Genomic DNA, 13,550 nt, shown 5'->3' with positions numbered 1-13,550 from the left:
AGAAAGGAGGTGAGAAATGGAGGAGAAATAACAGGTCGGTCTAATCTATGTTCCAGGGGCCTAGGGGGTGAAAAACCCCTTCGCAGTCATGGCTCGGTTCCTTACTTGTCCAATTTGATATAATTATAAAATCTTATCTATGACTACAGAAGTACCTACGTTTTAGTCCCCATGCTATTACCAGCTCCAGAGAGAGACAGAGAACAAGAGATGTATGCAACATTCACACACAGACAGACATCATTCTTTGTTCTTCCTTCTTTGTATGTGTTTCTGATATCATTCTTAGTAAAGTATGTCTGAGGTCAAAACTAATTGTTTAGCGTTGTTGTTATAACACAAACTCTTCCCCTCGGAAAATTTTGATGGTGGCAAGATTGTAATGGAACAAGATCGTTGGTGGGAAGGTGGGATATACCCCTTCCGCCATGGGAATTCGTATCCTGGATGTGACCACCAAAGCTATGGTAGTATTTCAGCTGGACATATAATTGTAGTGTTGCAAATAGACCAAAGTAACGGGAAAAAATCAACTCAGCAATAGTCCCCCACTCCCTGACCCGACAATCAACAATACAATGGCTTACAGCTTGGTGCTTATTCCTTACATTTCATTCTGAAAAGTATTCGAATAATACAGTATACCCAAATAAACAATGTTTTAATTTTTTATACCAGCACCACTGAACAGCCATGATTTGATTTATAATAAGGATAATCTATGTTTACACAAAAAAATACAAATTAAGTTATACGTAATATGAATGATTCTCATAATGATGAACATGTCTGAATGTAATTAACCAAAAGAAGGACATTTTCTCATGAAGACTGCAGTTCGAAAACGTTAGGACAGGTATTAAAAATAGTGAACTGTCCCTACCAAATTGGGACGTTTGGTAGCTCTGCATAAATGGTTATAAAACTAAAATTACTAAATATAATAGACGGCAGATTTCTGCAGTCTGTCTCTCTTCAGAAACAACCCATTCATTTATGCAAGAAGAAAATCTAAATTCTTGCAAAATCTTAAAAATCGTCCACGTTATTTTTGTAGGTTTTTATAGGTTCCCATTAAAATATTTAATTGCTCGAGAGGGGGCCATGGCTGTCTTGCCCCCCCCCCTTTGGGTACGGGTCTGACCCTTGCCTCCAAAGACTTGTACACTAGGAAGATTGTGCAATCCCCAATCTGTCAGTGTGGTGCAACTAAGGAACTCCGAATCATATTATAATTGAATGTCGTCTCAACAAAACTACGCGTGATTATGTCTTACGAGAACTAAAAGAAGCAGGATATAATGGGGCATATGCCTTGTCAACACTTTTGAGGAATCCGACCAAAAAAATAATATATATACTTACCAACTATATTAGAAGAGAAAATATTTTATTTTAAAATTATGAAATTGTAACTGGTGCATAGCTGAAAAGCTGAAACCAAATATATATTTATACAATAATAATAATAATTTTTTCCATGAGTTTGCATTGAATTCTATGCATTCTTAGAATCGGTTAATATAACAAGTGGCACTGGGCATTGTTGTTCCTGTCGCATAGAAACGATAGATTTGATAGGTGAGGGTAAAACAGCTGAAAATGAGTAACCATTCAAACTTCTTTCGTCCGTTCGTCCTGACGTCCAGGAGCCCTGCCTTTGTGGAAACTTCCAAGAGTGGTGGGCTCAGTGGTCTCAGGAACAGGGTGGGCAAACGGCACTTCTCGCTGGAGGCCTACCAGTCGAAGCAGGTTGCTGTGAGGAGCCGCCTAACACGTACGTTATCCACTCTACAAAGCATTGGTCGCTAGGCATCGCCAGAAATTTTATTATTATTATTATTATTATTATTATTATTATTATTATTATTATTATTATTATTATTATATCCTTGGGGATACTCTTCTACCAGATCCACCTGATACCAGATGAGTGTATAATACTTTAACTATTTTGTTAATAACTTTTAGACACAGCAGGGCCACAGGTGCGGAGATTATGGTGCAGACTGCGCCAACAAAATTTGGGGGATATTTACCTTAAAATAATACTAAATTTATATTTTTTCTAAAATAGAACATAACATAACCCCTATCACGCGACTGCCAGTCTCCCTCCCACAATCCTATTTAGAGGTTTTTGATTGATTGATTTGCTTTTTCGCTTTTTTTGTGCCACTTTTGGTTAATTTGCGAAGATGGGGATGAATTATGATATGATGCAATTGATGAATGGACACTCACAAACCCCAGGCCGGCATTCGAACCTGGTACCTACCTAGAGGTGTGAAGATCTTCAACCCGAATGGGGCGAACCCTCAGCCGTTATAGGAGAGTTCCGAGTCCGGCTTACGCTACTCACTCGTAGCTCCTCACGATGGTGGGTGGTCACCGGTCCTATACACAGGCCGAAAACCCAGAGACTGAACCAAGGCGGACTCGAACCCATGCCGTCCGCAGTCGGACCCGAAAGTGCCTTAGACAGCACGGCCACGGAGGAAGACCATTTCTAATAAAATATATGTAAAACGTTTAAACCTTAGGTGCACCATATTTAATCAATTAGATCAAGAAAAGGAAGTGTTTAGGGGCAAGGGTGTCCACAGATGGGTTTGTGCCCACAGGCAGGTTGAGTCCACCCAACTTTTGGGACTGGGAAAATGTACAGCATTGGACACAAGTTGAATTACGTTATTAATTAACCATTACTATATAAATAGCAGCCCTCCTCCGTAGCCGTGCGGGTTCACTCGTCTTGAGATCGTTCGCTGCGGGACGGCGTAGGTTCAAATCCGGCTCTGGTCGGAATTTATTCGGCCTACGTATAGGGCCGGTGGCAACCCACCATCGTGAGGAAATTGGGAAGCTCCGAGCGAGTGAGCGTAATCCGGTCACGGAGACCTACTATATATGGATACGTCGGGTGAAAACGTTAATAGACAATTTACCGCACAATACTTGCGAATACCACTGTACGTCGAGGATGTTTAACGAAGAGAGTTAGATGACGCCATGTAGAGATATGTATTTTCTGAAGTTTCAGCGGTGTACGTATTAATCTTCTACACATGAGGTAAACTACAGTGGCGGCGATTAAGGGGGGCATGAGGGGGCAGTTGCACCCCACACACACTTTTTGTCACTTTTGCTCCCGCACTATGATAAACCTTATCTACGAGCGAAAGTAAGCTGTCTTTGCCCCCCCCCCCAGTTTTGGCACCTTGCCCCCTAGTTTTGGAACCAAATCGCAGCCAATAGTATATCTTTAGACAACATTATGAGGAAAATTAGTACCCCAGAACAGTTGCTTGGTGCAAATTTGTGAAAGCATCCAACTTGTGATGCGCGAAAATTCCACAAGAGAGAGTGTTACATTTTAAAACTATATTTCCGTAGTGTGTGGGACTAGTACATTTCTGTTTTTATAGGCAGTAAATTTAACGACGTAGTTTGTTTACAGTCACAGAAGTATGAGAAGATTTGTGACCAAAGAGAAATTGTAATCGTAATCGTTAATGTTCCATTGCAGGCTGGAAGCCCTACATAGACCTGTCGGTGCCACGTCTGAGGCGTGTCAAATCGTGTCCTGCCATTTTAGCTGAAGTTCGTTCTGCGGATGGAAATCGGAAGACCGAGGGGGAAAATGAGAAGATTAGAAGTAATGCGAGTGAAGAGGAGCCAGAAGATAATATGGAGTAAGTTTATGTTCACTGTGCCATCTACTTATGCCAATAATATTTCCTTTCATTGGACTGGGGTGAAGACTTGATGCAGGGCCGCCGCTAGGGGTGTGCGACGCGTGCCACCGCACAGGGCCTCGCGCTTTGATGGTCAAACGTTCAAACGTGATCACTTTAGATTTGCGTTTTTTACATGTTGTTTTTGTTGTTCATAAATGTATGCACACAGTAGCGGCGATTACGTGTCTTAACTGAGTGAGAGGGGTGGGGGAGGGAGGGGCAAGGCTTATTTAAAATGGAATTGAGGCAGATGATATTGGGTCAAATTCACTGGTAGACAAGGCTTAGCATTAAGAGACCATAGTGCGGGGACAAAAAGTGTGTATGGGGGACGGGAGAATCACTGCTCCCCATGCCCTCACCCTTAATTCCGCACAATCTGGCACAACAAAACATGTGTTGCATTATTTCCGGGTTAGGCCAGTTCTTTCTTCGACAACTCAGCTCGGCAGCCAAGGGACAAGAAATGCTGTAGTTGTTAGTTTTATTTTATTTAACACTGATGTACGGACACTTCCAGGTGCTTTGCCGGCCAACAAATGCATTATTATTATTATTATTATAGTTACTGATGCTGCTGTTGTTCTCTTTGCGGTTATGCCGCATTTTCCTATGGTTGGGCGGAATCCACGGAAGGGTCGTTTTTGCAGTGTGTTTCCGAGTGGTGCTGCACTTATAAAGGCCTTTCTTTGCCCCTCCTCTTTCAATCATATGATTGCTTTGGCAAATCCATTAGCACAAGATAATTGCATATAATCTTGTGTGCTGCCACCTACATTGTTTGCATTCTTCAATATCTTGAAAAAATATATATATTTGTCGGTTCCGGGAATCGAACCCGCGAACCTAAGAATCACAAATAAGAGCGCTAACCATGAGAAACACGTCCACTTTCTCCGATGTCGACTTCTAGTTAAACTTCCTGGCATTCAAATAGGAAAATCTTTACTAAAGAATCCTACACCTCTACAGCGTCTTGAATAGTTATGCAAATATGCATTTATTTAGCATGGCAACTTTGTAACGAGTGCACTCACGGTCCCCGAAATGACGTGTCATTCATACCCCGGCACGGGGCCAAAAGTCGTTATGCGTACGGGAAACCGGTCGTGACACTTACGGTCCAGGTGTTTAAGTTCGATACTGAGACGGTCGTTTATTGTCGTACTATTGCGAGGCGGAGATAAATACCTTGAAATGTCACACTGTTTCGTTTACCTTGGATATGTAGATTCGAACAATCATAACACACTAATATCATAATATCCGATACCTGAAAAACGTCAAATAACAACACTGACGAACGGTAAAAAGTGAATATATATTGTAACAACAAAAAAATATTGCAATCAACAACTGTTTACATTGCCTCCTTAATCGCTCACTCATTCACTCTCTCTCTCTCTCTCTCTTACACACATCTGAGGTATTTTTACATGTGAAGTATAGATACAAATCATGGATCTCATTAACATATCATTCCTTTTTAGTTTTAAACCTTTATGTGAATTTAGGGTATTTGTCTGCCAGCTCCTGTGCTCTTTTAAATTAATTTATGTGCCAGTCCTCAGAAAGCGGTTAACTAAGACAATTGGGTCGGCGTGCTTAAATCTTTCGTTCGAATGAACGTATGCATCCAGTCGTAAGCACGACATTTAACAAGTTTATCGGACGAGGGTAATACACATAAGCCTCTCTCGTCCAATGAGAACAACTGCACCATTACATAGTGATGCAAAAACTTAATCGGCTCCAGCTGCCGGAATACACAAATCAATCGTCGGCGCGAGCAAAAATTACATCAAAAACCACTATGCAACAAATAATAGTACTTCACGCGCACGACCTTGCAATATAAAATAGGCTTTCCACAATTAAAAAGGACTCATCAGTCAGCTATTGACAAATTAAATGGCGCGACGGGGCGGTCGGTTACACAAAAATGGAGCACACTTGCACAATTTACATTAAAAATTAAAGTAATGGAATGGAGCTTGTAACTCTGAATGCAGACAATTAAATTAGAACATCTGAACCTGAAATGACTCTTTTTTTTTTATAACAATACCAAAAATTATCAGACACGAAAATTAGGTTCGGGGTTCCTGAGTCACTTTGCAAATAAGTGAAACTTCGGCGTTAACAGTACGGTGTTGATACTAACAATGCACGTTTACGTGGACATAGACCATCTGAAGAATACTCTACCGGACTCTGCTACATCGTGCGGTCATTCATCTCTCCTGGATGCGGGACTTGCACACGGTTCCTTTGCGGCGAAATTGTTCTCCGAGGTCGATCGCGACGACGGATGATTGCGACGATGTTGGGCACCTTTCACTTCCTTAGAACGTCGGGTGTTCCTGTCGTCACTAGCGTCGGGTGTACGTGGTCACGCGCCGGTCCGGAATATCTCTAGTGTCGGGCATCAATCAAGCGCCGTCCTGGAATCATCTCTCTCTGGTAACGGGCTTCGATTGGAACGTCGAACTGGAAACGTCCTTCTCTCTCTCTCTCTCTCTGGCAACGGGCTTCGATTGGAACGTCGAACTGGATACGTCCTTCGGGCTTTGGGCAGTGGTTGGCTCTGGTGTCGTTTTTGGCGCTGGCTGACTGGCTTCATCGGATGATGGCAATGCATCGTTGCAGGCGTCAGGGAAGTCGACGGACTCCCTTCTCTATCTCCTTTAGCCGCCCATTATTATGTAGTCCACGCTTGGCAAAAACAAATCACCGCGTAATACTTCACCAAAATAAGGCGAACACTGGTAACTCTCTATCTGCAATTCGCTTACGGTACGTAAGAAAACAAAGTCCACGGAGACAAAACAATAATCACGCGAGAGAGTAGCGCGGAGATGCTCTCTCTATGAAATCCGGGTAAAAACTGTGTCTGGACTCGTAGTACTCTTGTTTTTATCACTTTCGAATTTGTCCGTTGAGAAGCACGTTAAAGTGGCTTGGCGTGGGTTTCTGAAGAGATGGAAATGACCTCTGTCCATTGTCTTGAAACGCGATCACCAGGCGCGTCCCCGATTCTTTCAGGCTTGGGCTCCAGCTGATTTTCCTGGTCATCCGTGAAAAATGGGTTCGCCCACGCGCTGCGACTCCTAGCTCGGTCCCGACGAAAATAATCCTTTCCATTCTCCGTGACGCCCCGTGTTGGTGCAAATATGTCATGTTCTAAGCCGCAATGACAGTTCGGCTGTCACTCAGGAAAAACCCGTCTCCCAACTCCCGACGTCTGGTCGGATACAATTTTATCCATAAAATAAATCAAACCTCACACTTTTATATTTGAACATACAATGAATCAATAAACAAAAATAATTTATATCGAACTGCGTTTCACATGTCACTGGATACCGTGACAACTTCAATTGCGCGATCTTATTTTAATATTTGCCTAACTTACGAATTTTCCTTCGTTTTCCAAAAGAGCCTTTACGTTTTGTACCAACTCATGCATATAAACACTATAATTGGGAATGGACCTACAGTTAGAAATAGAAAGCGAACAATAATAACATGTGTTCACAACAAAGTAAAGAGAGTAGTCGTTAACATAATTGAATTATGGGTTTTTTTTAGTCAACGAAATTTACTACCCAGAAGTGTCTGTAGCTGCACAGTGAACTGTACACTGAAACTGCCGCAGAGTTTCAAAATATGTTAAGGTATTTCAGAAGCAAATTCCAAGGTCATGGACCAAGTGTACTGTGTTGGAATCTCGTGCTGGGAATGGCTGTTCTGTGTGAGCGTCCCTTCATCAATTTCATCATATCATCCTCATCATAACGAAATTCATGAAAGTATAGTCTTACTCATTTCTGCAACTCACCCCCCCCCCTTATTCCAAGACAAATTAAACCATTCCGGGACGTGTAGGGACCCTACTTTATGAAGCTGTGTATCTTGAGAGTTCTTTCACCATCAAAGTGTTCCTATTATTTTTAACACTTTTTAGAAAATAGAAGAAAATAGGCAGAAATTCAACATTACTTATTTACATTATTTTATTTACTAAACGTTCAACCACACTGAGAAAAACGTGTGGGTATTGCTTGAAAATTAAAACGGAAGGATCGGGGTTCGATCAGAAGATCACTGCTCATTCGAGAGAAATAAAGATTGGCAATCCAATGCCTCAACCATTTACTCTACGATTCACTTCTTCCAGTTATGTCTCACACACTTATAAAGTCAGCAACTTTCTATCTGATGTTTGTTTACAACTTACAGATATTTATGTTTCTACACCTGTATCTCACTTACACAGTGAAATACTTTTTGAACATTTAATAATTTACAATCAACAAGGAATCTTCATTCCATTAACCCCAAGTTACAATAAAAGCAGCATTGAAGAAACAACGTTTGAAATCACATCACTAACTTTCTTTGTGTTACTTATAATTATAAACGTCGACTTATTAACTACTTGCTACAATTGTCGGTTAACCTTACCTGTATCTACAAGCATCACATAAAGTTGTTTTATCAGTATAAAGTGATTAATGATTAGTCAAGTGGTTTCATTACCTCATGACTTGTCCATATTATATACGTCTGCGCCATCTATACACAGTATTCCAAACTGAAGCTAAAATTCAAGCCAGCATACAGCGGAGGTAAGGTCGAATTTCTAAGCAGAACGGATATCAGAGACAGAAAATAGAGAGAAGTGCAGGAAATTGGGAATGGGAGAGAGTAAAAGGATAAAACAGAAAAATAACGAGAAGGAAGACATAACCCAAGTATAACACTTATCTTGTTGGGGGAAGGTATGCGTCACTAATAGTTATTAACTTTTTACATTCTGAGTGTACTTTTCATCTTAAGAAATCAAACAGAAATCAAACATTACTTTTTAATGCATATTAAGTCACATTGTGAGCTATACGCGTGAGTCTATATAAAAAATTAACGAGAATAGGTGGGAATCGATCTCACGACCAATGTTTTATAGGGGAGAAAAACGTAAGACCACCGCCTTAACCAACTACACCACGACAGGTTCTGTGTTGGTGAACTGTATGTAAGTTATGCAACTGTCAACTTCTTATTTACCTGTAACGTTTCATGCCACGGCTTGTCTTTCAATCCCTTACTCAAAAGTCTCAACATCCATGCTTTCTTTCAAAAATATTAGAAAAAGGGGTTTAATATTAATTCTATATGAATAGTAAATCATAAAGTAACCCTTTAGCGCTACAGCCCAATATTGGGCTCCCTCCCACGCGGGCCACCAAGGGGGCGTGGAGATCTGCAGCCAGACTAGGGAGATGGGTGGTCGGCCCAACCAACCCCCAGCCGTTGTAGGACTTCGCGACCGGATTACGCTCACTCACTCGGAGCTCCCCAATTTCCTCACGATGGTGGGTTGCCACCGGCCCTATACGTAGGCCGAATTATTAGTAAATCATGAAGAACTGGAATTCTTATGGGCATGGTTTGTAAAAAACATTCAGAATGCAAGGTGCCTATCCAGTCAGCAGAATTGTTTTTATCTCATATCAATGCTAGTGTTGCCCACGAGACGAGACTTTGGCCTGTCTCGTCTCGTGGAGTCTTGTGGCAATGCTGTCTCGTCTCGAAAATATTCGTTTGTCTTATGACACATGGTCAATCTCGTCTCGTCTCGAATTATTAAAAGCCTGTCCCGTCTCGTCCCGTGGGCAACACTAATCAATGCATTGTAAAAACGATATGATCTACATTCTACATGTCAATGTTTTTTTTAAATGGCAGACAATACAACAGCATATTATTAGTACATTTAAGCCGGCAACAGTTAAAAATCAGCATTCCTGTATATGAAGAATGTAAACAATCCTTTACATAGATTTAAAAAAAACAGTATGTTCTTATACACAAAAATGTGGAAAATGTGAACTTCATAAACGACGTTGACGATCTTGATATTTAAAAACATATATGTAGCAGATCAGAATATATGTAGCCTCTGAACTACAGTCATTTCAAGGTAACGCTGCATTTTGAAGCTTGAATCAGTGGCGTGCTGACCATTCCTTTTGGAGGTACAACTCGCGTTACATTACTCATACGATAATAATGCAAATATTTTTGTGTTCTTTACATGCCAGCTATAATTTCCATGTGTATGTTAACACTGTCATGTACTTTTATCTTGGGGGAAGGAGGGGGAATCCCAATTTTTCCGAAATTTTGGAATTTTGGGAGTTCTCCCCACCCCACCGCCACATATACACCGAACTTGCATAAATTGCATATAGTCTGAAACTCCGGTTCATTCCGCGTACAACGGTATATCATTCATCTCTCTAGGGCAATTAGCCTCCGATCTACACTGATTTAATTGAAGCTCTGAATTTTGCTCAAAATCATCTCGGCCAGCAAGAAGGTTACCTGTGAAAATGGCCTTGGGCTCCAAAAGGTTAAATGAAGGTGGACGAGAACCAGAAGTTGTTAAGGGGAGCCTTGGGCCACGTGGATCCACCCCCTATTTTTTAATCGCGGCATACACAAAACTTTATTTAATATTTAAAAATAAACTCAAAATTATACATACAACCGGTTTAATTATGTTACCTATTGTACATCACACACTCTTCTTTACACAATATTTTTGTCCAATGTCGGTGGAACTTCACCTTGGACGAAAATGATGTATAAGTTAGGTGGGTGTACTTGTTGAGATAGGCCTAAATATAAGCGTCACATGCAAATATACAAAACACAGTTAACAAGAAATTGACGCGTGGCTGTACCCTTCGCAGTTCAAGTTATATATTGTTGAAATCATTGAAATACAATCTTTCTGTTCATATATATACATGTTGAGTTTGTTTTTAAGCCCACTTTATGCACAGAAAGGCTAATCTGGACTGGACCTACAGTTTAAAGTGAGATCCGAACCACTATGTTCCTCCACCGTGTGTCGAAACCGGGACTCCTTGATTACAAGGCGACGACGGTGCCACTATGCCATCGGGGAGGCTTGCTTATAGACCGAACGTTGCCGTTGATTCGCTCGTTCTCAAGCGGCATGTGTCGCTTGTCGCTTCGGTCTGAAATCTCCCTCAAACGAAACATTCACCGCGCATGCAGACCGACGAGAGGCGATGCACGATATTGAAAAAATGGCCCAGTCCCAGCGACACGTGCAGCTTGTGTCGCTTCGGTTCGGAAGGTTACCTTTATTACAAGGTTAATTTCCAAGAGACACGTGTTGGTTATCGCTTTGTAATAAAAGCTCCCTAAGAGTCGTTATGAGTGGAAATCTGAGATAAGGCTTTTCTTAGCGCCAAGCCAATCTAATCTGTCAATTCAAGTCATCGTGGCATTTCAATCCAAGTTTTGGAAGACGTACCATTGTCCTTCACAACTCCTTCGCTTGTCTGTGGAACAAACTGCCCCTCGAAATTCGAAATGCATCCTAAATATTAATTCTTAAGTGGCAAATAAGATATTTCCTACCAAGCACCCCATCTTAACTTCAATCAAGAATGCATATTAACTGCAGGAAAGGACACTGATATCCGTCAACACTCTAAAATGCAGTATTACCCGAATGTTTGAGAAATGAATATTGTGTGTATGTATGTGCGTGTGTGTGAGCGCGCGCGCGTTTGTGTCTTCACGTATTTGTTTGTCTAGGTTTAGATTTTCTGTGTGTACTGTTTTTACTGTTCTTTTTTGTATTTATTTATCTTATCCTATTTCTTATTACTTTAGTTTTATTCTTTGTATTTGCTTTTCTTAATGAAAAAACGTAGATGTAACTAACTAAGTAACTCACTCACTCTCTAGCCTTCTTAAACCCGAAAGTTTATGGCTGCAGCAACACTAGCAGCCTTCCATCTGTCCCTATCCTGGGCAAGATCAATTCAATCTTTTCCATCTCAACGTCATCTCTCCATCTTCGTCTTGGCCTTCCTACAGGCCTCTTACCATCCGGTTTCTCAACAAGAATCATGAAAATGTAGACGTAAGCATGGTTAAGTAAGTAGTAGAGGAGGACCCCACAGCCTTAACTCCACCATGGAAAATAAGGCGAAATAAATCAATACCTATAATAAATAAGAAGCTTCTAAGCTTCCTTGATTTAAAAACAAACATTTTTATTTCAGAGCCGATGTCGAGAGCATAATGGTGGACATTACTCGTATGCTGGATGGTCTAGCTCTCAGCGGAAGAAAGTTCATGAAAACGAAAGACAACTTATTTTGAAAGAAGCATGAATACGTCAAATCTTACGTCGTCAGCGGAAACTTGTAAAATATCTTAATGTATACGCTTGTTCCTTATTTGTAAATCATATGTGTAAGCCTTGAAAAGCTCGTATGTGTTCTATCTACCACGGTTGACTCTTGGGAATTAAAAGCTCTTTCTGTGGTTACATCAACGTTAGCTATATAGCTTACTGTTTAAGTGATTTAAAACAGTTCATGTATTTTCAGAAAATTTAAGGCTAAATAAACGAACTTAATTTGCAATCATTAAGTTCACTTTTGACTAGTATTGAAATAAATATTTACCAAAGTTGAAAATTATATTGTTATTTAGAAACACGATATTTGAAAGTTACAAAGGTCGTTCAAGGTTGACCGGGACTTTTATTTCTGCAGAGGAAATAGGTAGCAGAAGAAACACCAAACTATGTCAGTTTTTCAAAGTATTCTCCGTGCGCGCCGAGGCACCGTTGCCATCGTTCTGGCAGCTCCCGAATTCCTTTGGCGTAGAAAGAACTTGGTTGTTGTCGTAGCCACTGGAGGACATCGCTCCGCAGTGCTTCGTCTGTCGTGAATTTCTTCCCTCCCAGATGGTCTTTAAGGGGTGCAAACAAATGATAATCACTGGGGGCTAAATCCGGACTGTAGGGGGGATGGGGCAGAACTTCCCAGCGCATGTCGGCCAGAGTTGTTGTTGTCACATTGGCCGTGTGAGGGCGGGCATTGTCATGGAGAAGAATGACATTTCCAGACAACATCCCAGGTCTTTTCTTGCGAATGGACTCTCGTACAGCACCACTCAACAATGTGGAGTAATACTGGGCATTAATCGTGCTCCCTTTGTCCAGAAAATCCACATGGATAACGCCCTTCATGTCCCAGAAGACACTTGCCATGCTCTATCCAGCGGACGGCTGCGTTTTGCTTTTCTTGGGGGGCGGGGAACCTTTATGCCGCCACTCCATGCTGCGTCTTTTGGTCTCTGGGGTTGAATTGTGCAACCATGTTTCATCACACGTGATGATGGATTGCAACAATTCATCACCTTCTGCTCGAAACCGATTCAGATGCTGTTCACAGACCGTCCTGCGTGTCCACTTCTGATCGAATGTCAGCTGGCGGGGAACCCACCTTGCACAGATTTTGCGGAAGCGTAAGTGGTCGTGAATGATTGGCTCAACACTCCCGACACTGATATTCACCTCGGCAGCAATATCCCACACTGTTACTCGCAGGTTCTCAAGAATCATTTGCTCAACACGTGCGATATTCACTGGTGTGACTGCAGTCGGGCGAATGTGTCCATGCGCTTCATTTGTCACCAGCTCCCGTCCTTCGCGAAACTGCTCACACCATTCGTACACTCTTGTCCGCGACATCGTTTGTTCACCATACTGTGCTTGCAATCGTCTGAAAATCTCAGCTGGTTTCACTTTCTCCTTCACGAGAAATTTGATTACACACCGCTGCTCCACAGCCACAGACACACTGCTTGCCGCTATGTTCGCTGCAACTGCTGCGCATGCGCGAAATACGTCATGCCGGGCGCTAGTTACTCGCGAAGGAATACATTACGTCACCCGCACGTTTCATC

At 41.6% G+C, this 13,550-nt stretch overlaps 1 protein-coding gene across 1 annotated transcript; it reads left to right on the top strand.

The window, feature by feature from the left end:
- The first annotated feature begins 1,586 nt into the window (after positions 1–1,586).
- Positions 1,587–12,199, top strand: LOC145983574 (uncharacterized). Its single transcript, XM_083116656.1, has 3 exons — positions 1,587–1,777; positions 3,530–3,695; positions 11,855–12,199. Exons 1-3 carry the CDS (start codon positions 1,603–1,605, stop codon positions 11,952–11,954), a joined length of 441 nt encoding a protein of 146 aa, XP_082972782.1. The 5' UTR covers positions 1,587–1,602; the 3' UTR covers positions 11,955–12,199.
- The last annotated feature ends 1,351 nt before the right edge of the window (positions 12,200–13,550 follow it).

Source organism: Lepisma saccharinum, chromosome 1, assembly GCF_977018435.1.
Source record: "Lepisma saccharinum chromosome 1, izLepSacc3.1, whole genome shotgun sequence".
In the NCBI taxonomy this organism is placed as follows: Eukaryota; Metazoa; Arthropoda; class Insecta; order Zygentoma; family Lepismatidae; genus Lepisma; species Lepisma saccharinum.
This window is presented reverse-complemented; position numbering and strand designations above follow the sequence as displayed.